This window comes from Microcaecilia unicolor, chromosome 8 (genome assembly GCF_901765095.1).
Source record: "Microcaecilia unicolor chromosome 8, aMicUni1.1, whole genome shotgun sequence".
NCBI classification, from domain to species: Eukaryota; Metazoa; Chordata; class Amphibia; order Gymnophiona; family Siphonopidae; genus Microcaecilia; species Microcaecilia unicolor.
Genome location: NC_044038.1, coordinates 209108488 through 209122273, shown reverse-complemented (window position 1 = coordinate 209122273; position 13786 = coordinate 209108488). Strand labels below are relative to the sequence as shown.

The 13786-nt window shown below is 42.2% G+C and overlaps 1 protein-coding gene across 1 annotated transcript in view; it reads left to right on the top strand.

Annotated features, from left to right (window-relative positions):
- The first annotated feature begins 361 nt into the window (after positions 1 to 361).
- LOC115476073 (protein spire homolog 1-like) overlaps positions 362 to 13786 on the top strand; it is a 35751-nt gene continuing 22326 nt past the window's right edge. Inside the window, 8 exon segments of the mRNA XM_030212214.1 lie at positions 362 to 555; positions 558 to 596; positions 599 to 715; positions 1869 to 1900; positions 4096 to 4260; positions 5119 to 5244; positions 6831 to 6881; positions 13085 to 13249. Coding sequence (XP_030068074.1) covers positions 480 to 555; positions 558 to 596; positions 599 to 715; positions 1869 to 1900; positions 4096 to 4260; positions 5119 to 5244; positions 6831 to 6881; positions 13085 to 13249 — 771 coding nt within the window. The 5' untranslated portion in view covers positions 362 to 479.

Below are 13786 nucleotides of genomic sequence, written 5' to 3'. Positions count from 1 at the left end.
TCTTCTGCACTTTGATCTACTATCTCATCATTTTAAATATCTTGCCCCGAATCTGTTCTCGCTCCCGCACCATTATGCATTTATACTTTAGACGTTTCAAGGCGTTTGGGTCTCAGCAGATCCTCCATTACTGACACGTGTAGTATAGTGTCCCTTCATGAATAACACCTGAAAATGACAGTTCTTACAGATGTTCCTACTTTAATCTACTAATAGTTGGTTAAGAATTACCACTTTAATGCAGGTCTAGTCAACCACTAAATCCTCCCCCCACCTCCCGACAGACAAAGGTGCAGAAGGATTTTGCCCCATGCTGGTTGTGTGACATTTCTTGCAGAGCACTGAGCTGAATTTTAAAAGAAAAAGCCCTTTAATTGGTCAATAGCAGGTTACTATAGCAGGAAGAGACTAACCGGTTCATTTAAAGGGATGAGAGCCTACAAAGCTAATGCCAGGAAGAGCCCTGACCTGCTAGCAACATGGATGAAACGTCCTTTGAGACCGATAACCCCCACGTTTCTCTGAAAGACATTCTGACTTGCTGTGGACAGCCATTACTGAAGAACAAGCATGGACTTTGCTCTATCAAGGAGCTACAGGATGATGCCCCTGAGGTGGGAGTCTGGGGAGCTGCAGGCTCCACTGCTGAGGGGCCCCGAAAATATTTTAATTCACCAGGATGGAAGCCTGTCCTACGTGGCTGGTTCTAATCCTGGTAAGAAAAACTGTTTTAAGTGAGATCCCTTGTAGCATACATTTAAACTGGACACTGCCCTGTCTTTAGTTCTCTGTGGTGTTGAGGTGAGAAACGGACTCTCTCATCATAAGGCCTGTATAAATGAGCCGGTGAGCTGTTAAGCATTTAAAATTCCCCCAGACCCTTTTTATGGGTTGGGCTGAGGATAGTTATGTATCCATCCTCCAACGGTTTAGACTCGTCCTTGAACGATGTCCCTGTTTAGGTAACCCTGCAGGGTGATAAACTGCTCCGGTCTCTGTCGTTTAGCCCTGCTTATCTGTAGCTGGCAGCTGGTTTTCTGCTAGGGATTCAAGATTTTGGGTTGTGTAAGCTATGTATTGGTTAAAAGATAGGATGCCTGTAGCAAACAGTTCTATAAGGTTAGAGGATGCGTTTAATAGTTTGTAAGTGCTTGCTTAGGAGTAATAACTCTTTTGATTTAAGTAGGTCTGTCTCTCTCACATAGATTCGTTCTTATTTTAGTGTGGTTGTACATGACGATCACAGAATAGTGTAACAACTAACGTTTTTAAAAGCCTGCCTTGGGCAAATCTCCAACTACCTTAAATCAGATACTTGGAATGGTATTGAATCTTGCTCCTCCCCCTCTTTAGGTAACACAGGTGCTATGTGCTTCTAAAGCAAATAGGTAATGGTCTTTAAGCTCGAGAGCAAAGCTACTTGATTACTGATGTAGGGGGGGGGGGGGGGAATTGCCTTTAACCCAACAAACAAACACGGAGACTCTAATTTTTTAAATAACTTTTTTTTTTTAAGTTATTTAAAAAATTAGAGTCTCCGTGTTTGTTTGTTGGGTTAAAGGCAATTCCCCCCCCCCCCTACATCAGTAATCAAGTAGCTTTGCTCTCGAGCTTAAAGACCATTACCTATTTAGTCTTTAGTCTTTCTCCCTGTAATCTAAGAGCAAGTTCAGCTTTTACACATGAAAAATGGAAACAAGTTTCAGAAGAGGATCCTTTTCTGGACTACAGTTTAAGAAGAATCAGCCGTAATCTGATACTGATTATTTAAATTAATGATGCTTCTTTAAGAATTATAAGAATTGTATTAAACATGTAAGTAACTGTATTGCTGCCTTTTTATTTATTTATTTATCTTTTTGTTTCAGATTCTTGTTGGAATCCACAACCTGAAGCTAAGGTAAAATTTTCTAAATTGGGTGTGTCCAAAGCTTAAGCAATATTTGGGACACGTGCAAGTTTAACTTCTTCTCTTCCCCCCCCCCCCCCCCCCCAAAGTCTTTCCAATCTGATTTGGAGAGGTGAGGCTAGGCTGGTAGTAAGAGTCCAGTACCACTTGGTGGTGCTGGAAATGTTTCAGGACTTGCATATCCTGGACTCTAGGTCATTTGTTTCTTTTAAACCACGACAGAGTCCAAATCTCCCGTAAAAAGCAAGAACGGAAGATGTACAGAAAGACCAAGAACGGAAGATGTACAGAAAGACCAAACTAAAATCACAGGTGTAAAAAAGCCAAATTTTTTTTATTAAGACCCTACACAGTCCGTGTTTCGGCCAAAGAGGCCTTCTTCAGGGGTCTTAAAGCAGTGTACAGAGAAATATGGTTGGCATGACCGCTTACTCCATCTTCATCAAAGGTGACTACCAGTCCAATCCTGTTGGCTTTGATATAATTCAGGACAATGGAGGCGAGGAGCTCTGTGTCCCACTGAATGTTCGGGTTATCGGGGAGGTCTCTGTGGAGCAGCAAAGAACAGCCAACGGCCAGTACAACTTCCTGAAGCCCAACACATGCACTCATCATTGAATCAGTGAACGGTCTCTGCTCATTTGGATCATGAATAATGTTGGGTGCCGCCATTAGACCATCAATGTTGTAGGCTACAGGATCACCTTTTATGAAGAAGAATGGGACAAGATCCTTTTGTCGGTCATAGAACATAAAAAAAAAACCCTAACATCGCCTTGAAGTAAAGCCCAAGCTTGTGTAGCTGGATTCAAGTTGTCTGCCAACGGGGTGGGGTACAAGTTGCGCTTGGCCAACAGTCCCGTCCTGTGCTGCTTCTGGTTGCCCACCCCGGAGTGCATGTTTTTCACGCCGGTTGTGTTGGGCTTCAGGAAGTTGTACTGGCCGTTGGCTGTTCTTTGCTGCTCCACAGAGACCTTTTTTACACCCTGTGATTTTAGTTTGGTCTTCTATACATCTTCCGTTCTTGTTGTTTTTCTTTTAAGCCAGCCTTGTAGGCACCCATAACCAGACTGGCTTTCAAGATAGACCTAAAACACAAGAGACTTGCATGCATATGTCTCTTAATAGACATATACCTATCTATACTGGTAGCATTCAAGCAAATCCTAGATATGTGCTTCCTGGCTAGTTGGTGACTGCTCTAGGTTTATCCACCCGGGTTCACTGTTTGGATTGTTGTTTTGCCACAAACACAGAAGAACTGTCCTCCACAGAAATGAAAAGCCCCAGACACAGCAAAGGTACTACTAAATCATTTCTATAGCGCTACTACATGTACGCAGTACAGTACATATTATTTGCAGGTACTTCCTCTGTCCCTAGAGGGCTCACAATCAAGTTTTTGGTACCTGGGGCAATGGAGGGTTTAAGCGATTTACCCAGTGTCTTAAGGGAGTTGCAGTGGGAATCAAACCCAGGATGCCAGGATCAAAGCCCACTGTACTAACCGTTAGGCCACTCCTAGTCAAAACACAATGGTCAAAATACCAATGTGAAATGCTGAACTTTATCGATTGGCGGAATTGTGACCATTTCATGTTGGTAATTTAACCATTGTGTTTTGTCACTTTTCCTATGTCTGGATGACTAGTTTTGGGGCTTTTTTTTTTTTTAAAGTTTCAGAAGTCTACTGCATGTGTATTTAAACCTCATGCATACAACCTCCAAATTAATGCACATAGAAGTTGGTTTTAGTATGTGTCTTTTATGCACTAAAATCTTTTCCATAACTGAATGCAAATAGGTAGAAATCATGTTTTGTCTAGGTGCATTATTGCTGTGTGTCTACTTAATCAAAACTAGTGTGTATCTTTGGGGGGGGGGGGATTCTTGTGACCAGTGGTCTTCATCTGTAGAAGATATGGGTGTTTGTAGTTTAAAGAAAGTATTGTCCAGTAACTGGGGGGGGGGGGGGGGTCTTTGAAAAGAAGAGTGAATGTTCTCTGCCTCCCCCCCCCATGGGTTTTAGTACTTTAAACCACTGCTACATTGTGTTCTGCTGACTTGACTGCTTTTAGCAGTGAGTCCACTGCAGGACTTTGTTTTAGGGTTTTGAGGTCACCCTGGTTTAAGTTGGGGGATTTATTATAATGGCCTTTGAACTGTCATTGATATAACCATTCCAGATTGTGGAGTGTCTGGGTCTTGTGGTCTACAGCAGTCTGGATTGGGGTTTACACAGTGAAGTGGAACGGAACCTGAGTCCATCCCTGGAGCGTCTGCTTAAGCAGATGCTCAGACTAGAGGATGTAGAACAAGAGGAGACCTGCACATTTGCTTACATTATCAAGGTACTACACTTAATTTTCTAGCCTCTCGTAGACATTTTCCTGTTTAAAATGCTGCCAAGGTCATATTCGATGAGCAATGAAACATCACCTTGGTTAGAGGGACTGAACAATCTATAGCCCTGCCCCTACACCCAAGCCCTCTAGTTGTTGTTGCTGTGTTGAGCAAAATAGGGTTGGATCATGGCTCCCAGTAGCTTACCCATTCTGCAGCATGGACCACTCTTTCCTAAGAAATTGATTTCTAGCATCTGAATACATTATGCAGAGCTGGATTCTCTGCTACTGGTTTTGTATCTTTGAGGTTTCTCCTTTTTTTTTTTTTTTTTTTTATCATGCCTATAAAGGCTCTTGTTTTGTTTGTTTGCTGAAAATGGACATGTGGCAAAATCAAAATGCCTTGCATCCATTTTGGGTCTGAGACCTTACTGCCAGCCATTGACCTAGTGGTAAAGAATCTGGGTGGTATTGACCTACGTCAAATGCCGCTTGTTGCACATCTGTAAATTTTTAAGAGAATTTATTTTTTGGACGTGCATATCAGACATATGCTAAAAATGAAATTACTGCAAGAGCCACGCAATAGTTGGGCGGTAACTCTATTTGGCACACATTGGACACGCGTAGACGCTTATGTGGCTTAGTAAAAGGGCCCCACAGTAACTTCTTAAAACCTTAGAATCACTTGTGACTTGGCAGTTTTCTTGCGTGATTTACCCTAGTGGTCAAACTGCTGCTTTTATCATTTGTTTCTCATAATTTAAAAAGCCTAGATATATTGGGGGGGGGGGGGGGGGAGAGAACAGCTGTTTATTTCCACATGTATCGAAAGCTTCCTGGCAATGTCTTATTTTCCTTCAGACATGTGAAGAGAGATTGTTCACCCCTTCAGAAGCGGCCAGCCATTACCAGACTGTATGTAGGGTTCTCTACGCCGAGCACATCGAGCTCTGTAAACTCCTGCTGACAATACAAAGCTCCAGAGAGGTACTGCGGCCTGGGCACCAGCTTATTTCTGCTTTCTAGCCTGGAAGGATGCTTCAGTTGGGGCAGAAAATAGGGACTGTTGGTCTATGAAAGTATACATACATTATTGGAAATGCATATAAAGATTTAAACGCAGGCTTAGGCAATACTAGTTAAGGCTTGAACCTTGAGTATTTCACAACTGTTAAGTTACCTTAAAATACAAAAAAACGATCTGCTGAAGCTGTTTATTTATAGCCCACCTATAACTATGCAGGTTACAAAGATACATATCTACATTAAAATAGGGCTGGGTTAGGAACTTGCATAAGAAAGACAGCCAGTTAGATGAGACTTTTTTAATGTGCATGTCTGTAGCTAGAACTAGACTTGGAGAGGCCAAAGGTGTGAAATGCACCACCTAGGAGGATTCTTACATGATCAGATTTATTATATAATCTTTCTATATCCATTCCTTTCCTAAAATATGGGCTAACTGCAGGTTTACATCTATTGGGTTTATTTCTGTTTTGTACTTAAAAACTTGGTCAACCTGTTCATATAAATTTTGATAAACTGCCCTTTCAAAACTTTTAAAACAGTTAACAATTCTTAAAGGGAAATAGAATATTTTAGAAAAGAGGGAAGGTAATCTTATTGAGCTTGAAGGGGACCCCTGCCCAACAGACAGTGGGCAGTCGGGTGGCTTTGAACTTGTGGGATATGGATTCCGGAGGGTGGGCATGGCGGTGCTAGTTTTACTCTGGGTAAAGAGCACAATGAGGCAGCTCTGAAAGGATCTGCGGGTTCTAGTTGGAGAGTACAGAATTAGTAGGTGCAAAATGTGTTTTTTTTTTGTATAGTGACAAGATCTTGAAGGAGATTCAGTGGGAGACAAGCCAATCTTTTCTGAGAAGGGGGGGGGGGGGTAACCTGATCAAACTTTTTTTGACAGCTATGTGTTGAACAGAATGAGGGCATCAGATATCTTGAGTTCTAATGCTGTTGTACAGTAATAAATCACTCGTTTGCTATCCCATGTAGACTATTGCAAGAATACGTAGAGAAGACATGTCGAATAAGTGATAAACCAAATAGATTGCTTTTAGTTTAAAGAAGCTTAGAGGTCTGGGGCAAACAAACTCATGGTCTCAAAGATGGTGGCTAGTATTTTGATAGAGATGGCGGTGATGTCCCTGGCAGGAGTGGTGGTGGTGGTGGTGGGGGGGGGGGGGTTATGATCTGTGATGAATTAGCTTAGGCTTGTGTTGCTGAAGCCAACTTAGTATTAAGGAGGGGCAGGGTAGGGTCCCACATGGGCTCCCTTTGTGGTTGTATTCTGCTGACATATTTTCCAGCAATCCTGAGTTGGTCTCTCAATATAAAGATCTTCCAAGGAAGGAAATATGGGAAAACATGCATCTATAATGAAAGTAGGCACTGCTGCTTGATCGGTGATCAGTGATTTGTCCCAGTTAAAATCTGTACAGGATTTCCAGGTGTGTGTGTGGGGGGGGGGGGGGGGGTAGGATTTAGTTGAAACTAAAAGCTTGAGGCTGAACAGAATTAAGAGCCAAGTTCAATTAAATGTGATTTGTTTTCAACAGAACTTGAAAAAAATGGAGACAGAAGATCTTTGGGAGAATGACACAAAGATGGTACGTTAGCTATGCCCTTCAGGGGTATTTTTCCTAATAAACTCTGATATGGGGGGGGGGGGAGGAGGAAGCAGAGACCAACGCATCAAACTACTGTAGTTCTTACAATGCCTGACTGCATAGAGCACTGATAATTGCAAGACAAAACAACTTGATGCTTAAATCCTTGGTCCATATTGAAAAAGTAGGAATTTTTAAGTGCAAAAGGTAGATTGTAAGGGAACTCGAATAACTTCAAATTGACAGATTAAAAGAATATTTAAAACTCTGTCCTTAGTACTAACATATGGGCAAACCAAATTGCATACTTAGGGGAACAACCATCATGCGACTCTTTCTCCATAGTCTGAGTGGGAAGAAACGGCGAAATGTCTGCTATGCTAGGGTGATGGATGGGGGGGGGGGGGGGGGGCTGTTCAGATGGGCCAGCGCAGGGGTGGCAACCATAGTCCTAAAGGGCTGCAACCTAGTTGTGTTCAAGATTTCCACAATGAATATGCACGACATTGATTGTCATGTACAGGTATATCATGTATATTCATTGTGGAAATCTTGAAAACACAACTGGGTTGTGGCCCTTTAGGACTGTGGTTGCCCACCCTGGGCTAGGGTTGCATGGGGTATAGGTGAGTCGTGTGTGTATGTATAGATATATATCTGTGGTATGCATGTTTCTGCCTCTTGGTGTATAAGTATTATGTACCCCTCCCACTTCTACCCCTTTTCTTCCTCCTCTCCCTCCTACTCTGAACTGAGAACCCAGAGTGTTTGCTGTAGCCAGCAATGTAGGATCAGCCCTACAACTCAGCAATACAGCCAGATGGGCACAGGGTTAGTGGGAATCCCACAGTTCTGCAAGGTGAAAGGATCCCCCTCCAAGTCCATGGGGGTCCCGCAGAAGTGTAGTGACAGGCCAGCCTACTTATCCTTGTGTTTCTAAGCTAGTTTAGCAGTTATAATAGCACTAAAAAAAATTGAAATTCCTATAAGCACTGAGAGAAGTTAACAATGGCTGATATTAAGTTGGGTTATTTTAGTAAGAAGATGGGTTGGATTCCAGTGGGGATGGGCAGGGACTGGTGAAATTATTGTTGCTGTGCATTTTCTATTAGGCAGACCAGGCCTTCGCCTAGGCTGGCCACACTTAAATCTGTCAATCCCCTGCTGCTACTGTTACCTCTTCGACTGCTCCAATGGTACTTGGCACTGGTGCAGGATCTTTCAGTAGAGACCTGTACTCATGAGATGCTGTCCTGCTTTCACCTGTCTGGAAATACATTGAGGGTGGGCAGGATGAGGTGGGATTGCTACTGAAAGGTTCAGGGGGACATGATTGAGGCTTGCTGGGTTAGATTAGCTATTCACCTGCTGCAACTGGATTATTATTATGATCCTGTTGAAGCAGATGGAACAGATGGGAATGACATTCCTCATGAAGAGGCAAAAACAGGAGAATTGAATCTGTACAAAATTATGAGATTGGCAAGAGATAAACTGAATCTGTACAAGATTGTCATTTTGATCAGATAAGTTGATATTATGGACACTGTTACACTTAAGTGGTTGGATTTTAAACCATAGTAAGGTTGGCACTATTTGGTTTATTAAATACCTTAGCATGGTTTGAATTGAGATTCTGTTTATATGCCAGGGTACCTCAAGGATATGGAGTTTTGATCACTGGCAGCTATAATTTTTAAAATAAATAAGAGGAAATAAGCTCTGGAACTTCCTGCCACAGGTTGTGGTAACAGGTAATGTACCTGGGTTTTAAAAAAAAATGTTTGGACAAGTTCATGGAGGGAAAAGTTCTATAGCCTGTTATTGAGATGGGCATGTGGGAAGCTACTACTTCTCTCAGGATTGGTAGCATGGAATGTTGCTACTCTTTTGGGCTTCGGCCAGGTACTCGTGACCTGGATTGGCCACTGGAAGCATAATGGGTTAGATGGACCATTGGTCTGATTCACTATGGTGGTTATATTTCTTATTTAACTAGCTCCATATGTGCGTATGATTAAAGGCACCACTGAGTTCTCATGGACATTCAGTGACACAGAGGGGTCCCTATAAAAAAAAAAAAAATTCAACACAGTTTATGCTTGTGTGGACATTACTTTCCCATTCTGTCTGAAGCCAGTGGTTGCCTATTCAAGTTTGAGTGAGTTTGTTTTCCTCTCTGCACAAAATTGGTCGAGAATTGTGTAGGACGGGTGGCCAACCATGGTTTCTCGGGCTGCAACTCGGGTCAGGGTTTCAGGATTTTCCCAATCAATATGCATGAGATGTTTGCATGCACTGTCTCCATCATATGCAAATGTCATGCATAGTCTTGGGGGAAATCCTGAAAACAGGCCAAGGTTGGGCACCCCTGGTCTACGACATCAAAGGCCGCGCAGCCATGCTTTAGCCCTTCTCTTCAGCTGGCAGGGGTGGGTTTTCTGCATATTTTTAGATATCTTCTGGTGGTAGAGCCTGACTTCTGATCTGTACTAAGCTCCTCCTGCCATTGATGTGCACAAGTTGTGCAACCACACACAATTATGCAGACAGACAAACATTCCCCAATAGGTGTTAAGTGAAAAAAGGTAAGGTAACCTTTGTTCCAAAAGATCAGAATCTCTCAACTGGCGAGTCCCAGTACTGCTGGTAATATGGCTACTTTTGAACACGAGACATTAGTTTTCCATCCTAATGTATTGCTGATGTTGTGTGTACTTGGTTTATTTAATGTAGAAATAAGAAAAGGACTCCACAATATTTAGAACTAGTGAAAACTTTTTTTTTTTCTCTTCTGCTGAATAACGTATAATGGTTAATGTTAAGAGGTCACTTATCAATTACAAGACTTGACCTATTGTGTTACATTTCCAATGAGTGGCTTTTATTTTTCCCTCTAGAGATCCCTTCCTAATTGATACCCTGTTTAATAACCTGCCAGCCTATTGATGACTGCTGTAGCTTTATTTTGTCAGATCTACACTGGAACAAAACCGTCGACTGATTTGGAGTTGCTACTAAGATGGGTTTTGAAATGTCAAAGTCTTATTAAGACTGAACTATTACACTGCAACCAAGTGACCCTTTTGTACCTTGCCAAGAAGGGTATTCATAAATATTCTGTTTATTTCCTGGCTTTTAGTGGTGGTAGTCTTTCATCGTTAATGTGAAAGCTTTTATGGTCTCTGCATAGAATGTTAACAGATCTATAGCATCCTTTACTGTGTCTACAGCTGGGACTGTTTTTATAATCTTGAGGATGTATCTCTTCCCTCCCCCCCCCCCCCCCAGAATAACTTGATAACTGCACATCTATGTGGGGGGGGGGGGGGCAGCAATATTAATCTACCATTTTTAAACATGGGCTGCCACAACTGAGTTACACACATTTGTGCTGGCTGTGTCCAGGAACTATCACTGAATATCCAGGTCTGGCATGGACACTGGTAATAATTTACCTGTGGTATCTGGATACCTGTAAGTGTGGCAGCAGATACTCCATCTGTGGCATCCTGCTCAGGAAGCCTCTCCTATCTAGCTTTGAATTCTACCCCCTATGCAGTAATGAGTATTCTCAAAACCAAACCTGCACTCCTGCTAAGGGAATTGCATATATTTACAGTTGTGCTTTTGTCGTGTGCAAATCCAAGTTGCACGTGTTTGTTGTAAAAGAGAAATAAAAAAAACCCTAACTGGAGGAAATAGTATTATACTAAGTTATAACACCTCTCAATCCATAGCATACATCTCAGAACTGTGTACTCATAATGTGGGAATGTCAACCACAACCAAGCAAATAAAAACTGAAGTAAAACTTAATGGTATAAACAGCAAGAGTTCTAAAATACTACAAAATGAAATTACTGGTGAACATTGGAGGGTGGCCAATATGCCACCCTTGAGAGAGGGTCCTAGGTGTGCTCAGCAAAATACAGACCAATAGATCTGATAGGAACTGGGCAAAATAGTACAAGCAGGAGTCTGTATCTAAATGATCAAACAGGAGATGTTCCACATGCATAATTGTAAAGTTAGGTATGTGATGCTGGGTCCTATAAATTACCCCTCCAGAAAGAAGCTCTGACACAGTACATGCACCATGGCGAGCATTCTTGGTAAACCAGGGGCGTAGCCAGACAACAGATTTTGGCTGGGCCTAGGTAAGAAGTGGGTGGGCACAAAGTGTTCTTCCCCCCCCTCCCCCCCCACCCCACCCCCCCATGCCACAAGAAATAGCTCAGCTGGTGGGAAAATGCTTCTTTCCACCTTGGTAGTCTGCAGCAGGCATGCACTGAAAACGGAGCATGCGCAGGTACCAGTATCGTGGAGAGTAGCATTTTCTTTACCATCAGAGGGAAGTCTTCAGCTGGCAGAGCTTGGGATCTCCACCAGCTACCGCTAAATTTGTTACTTTTGGGTGGGCCTGAGCCCTAAGTGGGTGGGCCCTGGCCCACCCAGGTCTGTGGTAAACTCCAGAGAGATCATACTCCACATACCCTGGTTTGAGTGAGGTTCATTCCTCTAATATGTGCAAAACTAACACACTTGGGAGAAATTACCCCAGGAGAAAAAAAAGAAATTCAGCATATGGTCAATTTAGGTTAACAAAGCAAACGGAACCTTTAAGGAATACTTCAGAAAGGTTAGGGGAATGTCCACAACTGCTTGCTGAATATTGTGCAGTTCTAATTGCCCTATTGCAAATGCGTAGCAGACATCGGAGAAGCAAACACTAAAGGGGATAGAGTGGCTTCTTTATAAAGAGCCTAAACAGGTTGTCTCTTCAGCCTGGGAAAGTGACGGACTGAGAGAATTTGCGTGGGGTGAACAGAAACTGAACTGAGAGGTTATTTTCAAGCAATATTAAAGATAAGTTGCTACCCTACATAAGTAATGCCACACTGGGAAAAGACCAAGGGTCCATCGAGCCCAGCATCCTGTCCACGACAGCGGCCAATCCAGGCCAAGGGCACCTGGCAAGCTTCTCAAATGTATAAACATTCTATACATGTTATTCCTGGAATTGTGGATTTTTCCCAAGTCCATTTAGTAGCGGTTTATGGACTTGTCCTTTAGGAAACCGTCTAACCCCTTTTTAAACTCTGCCAAGCTAACTGCCTTCACCACGTTCTCCTGCAACGAATTCCAGAGTTTATGCATTGGGTGAAGAAAAATTTTCTCGTTTGTTTTTAAATTTACTACACTGTAGTTTCATTGCATGCACCCTAAACAGAGGAGACAATATTTTTCACTTGGTGTTTAAGGTGTGGCCTTTACTAGATGTGTTCGACAGCTACTAGAGCTGGGTTTAAAAAGGATTTGACAACTTTTTGGAGGAGAAGTCATAAAACATAGTCGTATAGGCTTGCCACCACCTAACTGAGTGTAAAGATTAATGGATGGATCTAATTCATCAGGTCTTGCTGGTACTAGGGTCAAAACTTTTGGTCACTCATTGTAGCATATCTGTGTGTTGTTTTTTTTAAACCATACATCGGGAGGGCAATATAACTTGTTTATGCATAGAAGTAGGGTTACCTTTAAGATGCCTTCTAGATATGTAGGAGAAGCAAAATCTGTCCCTCAGTTCAGTTATCAATAGGGTTGATGCCCATCTTCCTCCTTACCACCCTTGAGCAACCTTAGCTGACCAAAGAAGCAATAGCCTAAATTTAGATATGTCAAGATCGGCCTGTTGGAACAGAATACAGATCTTACTCGTGTACATGGCAAGAAGACAAACCAGTCCATACATAAGAGTTCTGCTGCCTAACAGTGTGAACTCTTGCAGCAATCTTAACCTTCATAGACTGCCATCTTGAGTAAATGGTGCATAGAAATCTCTCACTTGACTCCTCCCAGCATTCAACTTTTTCTTATGTATAATTATAACTCATCTATAGTTGAAATGCATCAATATTAGTTAGAAGCTGACTGAATATCTGCCAGTCGGCTACATGAGCAACTGGAGGTCCACTAGGGCTTCTAGTTAATGGTACTGCCAAACTCTGCCCCATCATTACCTGCTTTTTTGCTAGAACTTTCCTAAGACAGGGTCTTGGAATGAGAAGACTGACTTAATATTGGTTATAAATTCTCAATGCCATAGATATAGCCTGCCCCTTTTTTTGAAGGGGGAGGGGCCAGGGTAGAGACTATATATCAATTAGAAACTTTAGCCAAACCTTTTGGATATGTTGCAGGCTTATTGGTGGAGTGATGTTATAAATGAACTGAAGAGGGGTGTGAGATTGAAGCGTACTAGTGAGAGGCAATACAAAATGCTTCCTGTACAGTATGAGCTCTCCCCATATGAGCTGCTGATGGATGACATTAGGTACAAGAGATATGCACTGCGGAAGGTTCAGGTAGGTTTACAATCTTGAGTCCAACTGGTAGAGGTAAGAAAATCAATTTGCTTTTAAGGCATGTTGTCATCCAAAAATATGGATGGTTGTAAAATCACCTAGAAGTCGGTATGGAGGCTTTAAAATGGCCATTAGATACAATAAGTAGAAAAATATAATGTGAGATGGGAATGGTCTTTCTCTCAAAGGAAAAACTGTACAGCTTACATCAGATTCTATAGAAGTTGCCCAAAGTTGGGTGTGCAATTTTGAGCATGGATCACAGCCAAATAACAATCAATTATTGCATTAACTGTACTTGAAGAAATTATTAGGAGTTTCATGCAGATCTGCCCTATATCCTGTTTAACATGTAACTAAATTTCATAGCATGCAACTCCAAAGGGGTGTGGGCATGGGAGGCGTATGTGCATTCCCAGAAATTTAAGTGTGATGTTGAGAATACCTGCATTGCACTTGACTCCAGCATTTGGCAGGTGTAAATGCACATGGTCCAAAGCTAGGCATGAAGTGTGTGCTAAGTGAATATTCTGCTGC